This window comes from Lactuca serriola, chromosome 8 (genome assembly GCF_051521515.1).
Source record: "Lactuca serriola cultivar US96UC23 chromosome 8, Lser_US96UC23_V15, whole genome shotgun sequence".
Classification (NCBI taxonomy): Eukaryota; Viridiplantae; Streptophyta; class Magnoliopsida; order Asterales; family Asteraceae; genus Lactuca; species Lactuca serriola.
The window spans coordinates 50,631,310-50,640,613 of record NC_136415.1 but is presented as its reverse complement, the minus strand read 5'-3'; the positions used below and the strand labels follow the sequence as shown (position 1 = coordinate 50,640,613).

Sequence of the window (9,304 nt, the reverse complement as noted above, 5' to 3'; positions counted from 1 at the left end):
TTGATTGTGATATTGGATCTTCTCATTTGGTTGTAAAATGGTTAAGTGATGTCTGCTAGATTAAAACTAACCAGTGAACTCATATACATGTTACATGATTTAATAGTGGGAAGAAATCCATATTCTTTCATATGACAAAATATATCTTGTTGCATTCCTAAACTGTTTCATCTATGCATACATTTTGAAAAGTGCATTGAAAACACAAGGAGTGGAATCACACATTCGATAAGAGTGAAGAACAGCATTGAAGAGCTTAGAATGGAGGTTTACATCACAAGAACAAGAACCGATGATCTTTTTTAAAATGGATTCAGTTGACACAAATTTACGATTCTTGGTGAGGATGTGGAGGATAATGGAATTTGTTTCGAGGGTGAGCAAATTAGGGTTGTGAAGTTCAATCCATTTGAAGAATTTTAGGGAAATGGCGTAATTGTTGTGAAGCTTTAACAGAATGTGCTTCACTCGTAATGAATTAGATTTGGTTAGTAATTTATCTAGCTTATCCCAATAAAAAGTGAAGAAGATGATTGTTAGCTATGTTGATGTAATCGAGATCTTGACCTTTGGGTTCATGGATTGTTCTATGGGGTATTAGAATAGGAGTCCCATTTACTTCTATGGAGAGTTGAATTAGGGTTTTTAGTCGTTGAATCAAGCAAAGTTGACATTCGACGAACCTGTATAAAATACATGTTATGTTTAGCTCCATGTGTGCGCATTATATAGGATCACAGTTATCAAATCTTCTAGATCACTTTTGATAAAAACGGGGGAATCGTTGATTCTGTCTCCCACCATCACCACCACAAGTCCCAAACCTTGTATCTCTTTCACTTTCTCTGCTTTGTCATCTGGTTTGGCTTCGGCAATGACATGGTCGATTCCGACTTCCTTTGCAATGGAATTTGTTGTTCATTGTTCACCTACAACAACAAAAATATATAATTTTCCCAAAAAGGGGAAAATATTATCACATTATATAGAAAAGGTATCTAAGCTGCAGCAATTAATTGTAAGAGTCCCAGTTTTATGAAACACAATACAATTGACCTGTGCATAATTTAGTCCCAAACAATCAGAATTTTTTTGATGTTTTTAAAATGTAAGTGTTGAAAACATAACTGACCTTATGTGCCTTTTCTAATGCTTTCCTTCCTTTTATACCAACACCTTGAGAAGCCCTAACTCCAGTCCCAACCATCATAGCAGTTGCCAAAAAATGGTCCATGTGTCAAAAATACATTCCGAAACAGTCACGTGGCAGAAAGTGATTACATAAATGGTCCCTGTGAGTGAAATACATTACAGAAACAGTCCCCACGGCATAATTTCTTTATAAAATGGTCCCTATGATAGACATTACAGAAACATTCTTGTGGCAGAAAATATTTATAGATTTGGTTCCTGTGGCAGAAATACATGACATATACAGTCACATAACATGATTTTTTTTTACAGAAAAGGTCATTGTGGGAGAAAAACAATTACAAAAATGGTCCCAAAATAAATACATATCCCCTTGTAATCCTACCAAACAAAAAATGCCCTTACTACTACATCCTCCCCTTGTACTTTTTTAACTTTCCACTTTTCATCATCAAAATGCCCTTATCAGTTAACAATTTTTATGTGATTTGGATAGAACATCTTCTTACTATTGCTGTTTTTAGATAGTAATCTGCAGACAAGAAACAACAAACACATCCCTTTAAAATTCAAAACGGGTACTATCCAAGATCTTAAGCTTCTCCATCTCTTCCTCAGTGGCAATTCCATGATCCACATAACACATCTGAAACAAAACCAATACCATCATAATATCAGCTTATTATATATATATATATATATATATATATATATATATATATATATATATAATTACCTGGTAGTCCGATTTCTTGAGAGTGTGAACCCCTCTTTTTATATATCTTTGCCATCCAACTTTCTTGCTCAGACAACTTTCCAAAACTTTTGTTTTCTGGCAGCAATTAAAAGAAAAATTCATCTTAATCAAAATAATTAAATGCATTTATTTCATAACATTCAAGCAATATGTATGATATCACATGACATCTTCTAGTAAATAACCGAATACTGCTTCTGTATACGAGACCAACTAAGGTTGTGTTTCTTTTTGACTTAATGCATTTGATGATTGTAAATAAATAAATAAAAACATGTACTTACGTGAGCGGGATCTAAAATCAGTAGGCTGTGTTGGTGCATCCCATTTGGAAGACTTTTCAACTGAATTCCAACTATAGTTCTTGAATGTCCATCATGCTGGAAATACAAGGGCCTACACAATAAGTTTCGAAATAAATCCATCATTATTTTATTTTGTACAGTAAATGTAAATTTTAATTAAATATAAGATTAAAACTATTACGCTTTATCCGTCACAACAACTCTGTTGCAGCCTGGTTTTGGTTTGATGGACGCGGACATATCATTATTATTATTATTTTTGGAAAAATAAGACCAAACCCAATTAGCAAGAAGTTGACTACCCTTGACTCCCAAAAAATTGTTGTCATTAATAGATTTACTATTGGAAGTGGAAGTCGATGCAGTAGTATTTAGATATTTATCCATTGGTCCAGTTGTAACTTGAGGGGTTGACTTCCTCTTCTTGTTACCACTAACATCAGTTGATAATCTTGAAGCAGAAGAAAAATCTACAATTCTGGCACGAATCCCAAAAGAGCGGAAAAGAGCAGCACATTCAGTGGTACCAATCCAAGTTTTTTTCCCATATATCTTTTGGTCAAAATCATTCGCCCCTGCTATATCAAACCCTTTCTCCCATGCAATTTCAAGCCATCTTTGGAGTGACAGTATATCAGGCACTAATCCATCTCCCCCAAATAGAATCTCCTTTGCTTCTTGCCTCTGTACAACCAAATGAGAGGTAAGCATTTGGATGTTACGCCACCCACAACCCCACCCGATATCTTCAAATTCTACACTTTGGAAATGATCAACGTGTCCACATAATATACTGGTGTTTGTTCCATTGTCACACTCCAAACAATCCTTTAACATCACCATTATAGAACTAAAACCATGCTTCGCCTCACAATGGTAAAAACAATTTGTGGAAGATGAGGAAACCGCGATATGATGGGGCAAATCGAAGGGAATATCTTCATCATGATAGTGCTTTGCTAATTGGAAATCCTTAGCTAAATCCTCATCCTCAAAGTGATTGTTGGCGTGCCTATATTACAAGCATGAAAACAAGAAGCATAACCTGTTAAGTGTTGACCATGACTCAAAAGTCAAAACCCTCATAAGGGGTGCTAAAAGATTGATACCTTTCGAGTTCTGTTGAAAGAACTTGTTGGGAGCAAAAAGGGCAAGATGACCAGCTCATTGGGTGGATAGATACTGTAACACCGTGATTTTTCGCCTATTTTTTTTTTAATGTTTATTTGACAAAATACGTTAGTGAAAGTCTTGTTTTAAATATTATGAAAGCATCACCAATGTTACTTTGTTATCAAAACAAAACCATCAAAAGACCATTAAGGAAAAAACGAAGTACATTGCTAAAAGAAAAAAGACCATTGAGGGCTTGAGTTTCCTACAGCGTTAAGCTACATATAAAGACCTTTAGGGACTGTTTTGAAGAGCTTTTGGAGGGTTCAAAACATGGTCTTTTTAGAGAAAAACATCACATAAGAAACTATGAGAATTGGAGCAAAAGAAATCATGATGGAAGACACCAAAGAGAAAAGAAAAGACAATTAATCTACAATTCTAACCAATCCTTACTCAACAATGACCGCATATATGAGAGTATTTTGACAGCCATCACCCATCAAAAACACACAAAACGTGGCTGGGGATTAATCATATAAAATCTCAAGGATTGGGAGTAAGAAGAATGAGATTGCTTGAATCCAATCACTAGCAATTGAAACATGAAATCAAAAGGCGAGTTAAAGCAAGGAACTAACGGATTGTATGACTCGATTTCGCAGCCTCAACACACCTTCAAGAATCGACACTTGCAGCCCCTTCTTTCCCCCCTCTCTTCTCGGTTCGTTCTTCCCTTCTCCACCCTAACCCGTCGTTTTTTTTTTCTTTCTATTCTGCTTTCGAGCGATGCAACTCCAAAGGATCGATTTTGAGTTTACTCCATCAATCCGTAAAGGCCAGGAGAACAGTCGCTAAAAAACTTCAGGAATTTTGAATCTTCACAAATTAAGTTTCTTTTGAATGCCAATTTAGTCCCTAGACTTTGAACTTTTTCTTGTTGGGGGTTATGGACGAATTTTTAAGGATTAGTCCCTAGACTTTGATCTTTGTCCCCTCTTTCCCAACCCCAGATACCTTCACAAATTAATTTTTTTTTAATGCCAATTTAGCCCCCTTCAGTACTTCACAAATATATATATATATATATATATATATATATATATATATATATATATATATATATATAGTTTTATATTTAGGGGTGCTCCATTTGACAATAAAAATAATGTTACGATAACCTATTATAGCCTTCTGACCCATGATAAGAGAATAAAAAAAATAATCGTATTTTGAAATTACAAAAAAATAGGAAAGTGTAAAAGATTAAAAATAATCTACTTATTTCTTAAAAAAAAAAAATTGCGGTTTATGCTTTTGAAATTATTTTCTAAGTTAATAAAAATGATATTCAATTTTTCAAAAATCATATAAATTACTAATAGTCATTATTGTTAATATCGTTTACATATGTACATTATATTTATACTTCAATTTCAATTTATACAAGGTTTTAAGTTTTTTATTCTTAAGACATTAGTCACTAATATAAACGCTGATAACTAATAGTTATTATTGTGCATTACACGTTACAAAAGAAAAAATTACCACTAACCGGCTAAAAAAATACATAAAGGATATCAATGTCCATATGATAAAAATAAATAAATCAAAAAAAAAAATTGTTGAAGTATGCTTTAAAATAGATAAAGGATGATTTGTATATAACTATTTATGTTTTAAATATTTGTATTGTACAACTTATAAAACATAAATAGTTTGTGTATAAGAAAAAATTACCGTGTAAAGTTCTCTACTCATTGATAAATATCATTCATTTTTATAAAGCTTAAATCGACTATTTTAATAAAATTAACAAAGGTTTTCCACAAAATATTTAACTTTTTTTTGACAAAAAGTAATTAAAAAATAAAACTAATTAAGATGTTATATCTTTTATCTATTAATAAATTCTAATCTAATTACTATTTTTATCACAATCAATGCAAACATCAACAAAGATTTCATTGTTGTTTCAAAAAAAAAATCAAAGATATTTAATATTTAATTTCGAAGCCAACATTTCTTCATAGTTAGAAACATTGAATAAATTAAATTACATTCAATTTCTTATGAACCAAATATATGAAAGATTACAAAATTGAAGTTACAAATTCTTTAACTATTAATATCCTCAGCAACTAAGGCTCGTTTCAAATAATCAACTAAGAACACAAATTCAAAAGGGGGTGTCATCTAAATAAAACAACACATACTTATACATCAAGCTTATACAAGTAATAACTACCAATTTCGATAAAACTAATAATTTATTGTGAAATAAAATCAAAATGTGCAAATTATTATTATCTTTAAAATATAGAGTACAAATCTATCAAGACCAAGAAAACTACAACCATGATTGTACAACCTTCACGACCCATTCCTCTTTAGTATCTAAAATAGCATAACCATAAATAGAACTATACTTTGTGTATATGGTATAATATAAACATAAACTTTTGAAAATAAAATAATAAAAAAGTAAATTGCTACTTACACAATCTTCATTTCTGCTACTTCAGAATGATTTATTGAGTTAAGCTTTAGCAAGCTATATGGATTGGAGTGATTACCTTAAGGATCATGTCCACATACAATTTACACGATTAGTAGTTGATATGCATAGTTGATGTGTACATTAAGAAGTGGAATTTATGCCTCTTAAAACTTTTAAAGCTTTATTCAATATATTAAAAGGTAGAAAGCATTATTTGCTCCAACACACATTCTGTATTCGGATTCATTTTTGTCATGATTAAATAAATCAACTTAAACATTTCCTTCAAGTTCTTTACCTTCATTGTTAGAGTCACAAATTATGCTTTTAACTTTCTCATAACGTTCATGACTAAAACACCCATTTTCAACCTCACTTAATAAATTCATAACAAATCTATCTTTCCAAGCTTTTGAAAACCCGTTACACACCCCACTCAAAACAACCGAATCAGGCCCAATAGGCCTCTCTAACATCTCTTTAAAAACACCAAAAGCACCATAATAATCATCGGTTTGCAAGAATGATAAAATCAACATCTTCATAGTATCTTCATTTGGACGACAATTACTCTTCACCATGCTTTTATAAAGTTGAAAACCACGATCTGGGTTCTTTCGAGCACATTGGGATTTAATTAGGGCAGAAAATGTTGAAGAATTTGGTACTAATTTCTTTTTATCAAGTTCTTTAACCAAATAAGCAACTTTCTTGGTTTTTCCTTCGTTACAAAGTCCCAACAACAATGCTTTATAAGTCAAAATATCAGGTTTGACCCTGTTTCTTATCATTTCTTCAAAAATCTGATTACCCTTTTCGATTTTATCTGATTGGGAACATGCAGTGATTAATGTGTTGTAAGTTACAATATTAGGTTCCACATTTACCCTTTTCATTTCTTGGAAAACCTTAAAAGCATCATGTAGTTTCCTTTCTTTACAGAATCCATGGATTATTGTGTTGTAAGTTATGACATTTGGGTTGATTCCGTTCTTCTCCATTGTAAGTTTCAACTTGATTCTGGTTGTTAAAAGGCCTTTGTTGATGTATGCAGTGATCAATGTATTGTAGGAGGAGACAAAAGGGTTCATTCCCATACCTTGCATTTCATCGAACACTTGGACTGCATTCTCTAGTTTCCCTAATTGAACATAAGCATTCATCACCATATTGAGAGTGAACATATTGATTGTGATTTTGGATCTTCTCATTTGGTTGTAAAATGGTAACGCGATGTCTGCTTGATTGAAACTAAGCAGTGAACTCATATACATGTTGCATGATTCAATGGTGGGAAGAAATCTGTATTCTTTCATATGACAAAATGTATCTGTTGCATTCCTGAACTGCTTCATCTGTGCATACATTTTGAAAAGTGCATCGAAAACACGAGGACTGGAATCACACATTCGATAAGAGTGAAGAGAAACATCAAAGAGCTTAGAATGGAGGTTTACAACACAAGAACGGATGATCTTCTTTAAAATGGATTCAGCTGTCACAAATTTACAATTCTTGGTGAGGATGTGGAGGATGATGGAATTTGTTTTGAGGGTGAGCAAATTAGGGTTGTGAAGTTCAATCCATTTGAAGAATTTTAGGGAAATGGCGTAATCGTTGTGAAGCTTTAACAGAATGTGCTTCACTCTAAATGAATTAGATTTGGTTAGTAATTTATCTAGCTTATCCTAATAAAGAGTGAAAAAGATGACTGTTAGCTATGTTGATGTAATCGAGATCTTGACCTTTGGGTTCATGGATTGTTCTATAGGGTATTGGAATAGGACTCCATTTACTTCTAAGGAGAGTAGAATTAGGGTTTTTCATGGCTGAATCAAGCAGGGTTGACATTCGACGAACTTGTATAAAATTCATGTTATGTTTCCAACTATGACACTGTTGATACAATTTGCAAAGAGATAGATCGAACTAATACCATGATTTAAAGAACTATCCAATTGTTTGATAAGATGGATGCGAAGGGGTGAATCTATGAGTGGCGATAAAAGAATCTGAGAAAATTTGAGGATTTGCGTAGGAGGCAAAGTGATGAAGACTGGCCGCCTTAAACCCTCGTTAAAGACAAAATTGTAAACATGATAATCTGGTTGTTAAAATTATGCGTTTTTAATAAAAAAAAAGGTTTGGTTGTTCATTAATGGTCCAAATTTGAATATATTGTACGGATTTTGTCTCTACGTTGTTAACTCTTTTTTAAATAATTATTTTATCCTCAAGACCATTTCTACAATTTAGTATTTTTACCAAACCATAGAGATCATTTCTGAATATCTTCTTTTTAGTTTTATTGAAGTATTATATATTAGGGGTGGTTTGATAGTTGCTAACTGAGTTAGAGTTGAATGAGTTAGAAGATGATTGGGTTAGAAGGTCTGACTGAGTTAAATTCTGATTAAAACTTGCTGTTTGATTTTGGATCTGATTGACTGTGCAAAATGATTATATTACCTTCAAACAACATTTTTTATAAAAATTCATTTATGATTTACCATTTAATTTGTAACCTTATATTTTTGTATAAAACATTCAACCTGATTATACACATTACCACATCATATATCAGATAACATACTCAACATTTTAAGATAATCATTCAAGCAATAATACAATTGCTTTGTTGCATAGTATTTTCTATCTTCTACTTCTTAGGTAGAATACAAACCAAACACATTGTTAGGTAGAATACAAACCAAAGACAAAAACAAAAATTAATTCACACCAATAAACAAAAATTACATGTACTGTTGTTTTTTTTTTTCAAAATTCCATGTATGCCCTCTGTATCATTGAATCCTTAATGATCCACTTAACTATAGTGTAGTGTGCTTCAGATCTTATATCCACCGTCTTATAGGAAAGATCTTTTGAATGGCTCATAGTGTCCTTCTAACTCATCCTTGCCACTTTCACCATCAATCAATCATGGCATATTACCATAGGAAACTAATGCCAATTTTCAAATATAAACATTCTGCATCCTCCCTTTTATGCAAGAGGGCTGCACCAATAAAAATGTTTGTGATTATGTGTGTGTAATAAATATAAATCAATTCACCCAAATTAATTAAAATTTAGCAATGTATCTATAATTTAACCCATTTATCAAAGCATTTATAATTTAACCATTTATCAAGGCATCTACAACTCAAACCATTTAACAGGAACAAAAAAAAAATCACAGCAACAAAAAAATATAACAACAAATAGAGAGTACAGCAAAAACAAAAAAAACGTTCAAAGCACATCAAGGGGGGTCGCCGGTTGGAACAACAAACCTCAGCAAATCGAAAATATCAGGTTGGATTGGAAAACACGGGAACAAAAAGCTCTGAAATACGCACCAAGTCGGAGGAAAAAGACGGAATCACAGGTGGTCTTCGGTAGCAAGGGAGCAGCCGGAGGGAAGGAAATCAGAGTGAAGGAAGTCGGCAATAGCGATGTTGCTGTGCTGCTGCG

General features: G+C 32.5%; 1 protein-coding gene and 1 pseudogene across 2 annotated transcripts; both read right to left on the bottom strand.

Annotated features, from left to right (window-relative positions):
* Positions 1-1,365: 1,365 nt before the first annotated feature.
* LOC145068566 (Peptidase C78, ubiquitin fold modifier-specific peptidase 1/ 2) lies at positions 1,366-4,204 on the bottom strand. 2 transcript variants are annotated; one of them, XM_079015546.1, is made up of 6 exons: positions 3,969-4,204; positions 3,324-3,418; positions 2,396-3,226; positions 2,194-2,305; positions 1,889-1,984; positions 1,366-1,798 (listed from the first exon to the last, which is right to left on the bottom strand). In XM_079015546.1, exons 2-6 carry the CDS (start codon positions 3,380-3,382, stop codon positions 1,715-1,717), a joined length of 1,182 nt encoding a protein of 393 aa, XP_078871672.1. In that variant the 5' UTR covers positions 3,383-3,418; positions 3,969-4,204; the 3' UTR covers positions 1,366-1,714. The 2 variants fall into 2 exon arrangements, with proteins under 2 accessions (XP_078871672.1, XP_078871673.1); XM_079015547.1 differs by having other exon boundaries at positions 4,004-4,204.
* A 1,895-nt stretch (positions 4,205-6,099) lies between these two features.
* LOC145070998 (uncharacterized) lies at positions 6,100-7,702 on the bottom strand (annotated as a pseudogene).
* Positions 7,703-9,304: the final 1,602 nt, after the last annotated feature.

Coding starts and splice junctions, on each gene's coding strand:
- LOC145068566 (XM_079015546.1), bottom strand. CDS start 3,382: ATGAGCTGGTCATCTTGCCCTTTTTGCTCCCAACAAGTTCTTTCAACA. Junction 3,227..3,323: donor CTTTCAACAGAACTCGAAAG/GTATCAATCTTT, acceptor CTTGTAATATAG/GCACGCCAACAATCACTTTG. Junction 1,799..1,888: donor TCAAGAAATCGGACTACCAG/GTAATTATATAT, acceptor GTTTTGTTTCAG/ATGTGTTATGTGGATCATGG.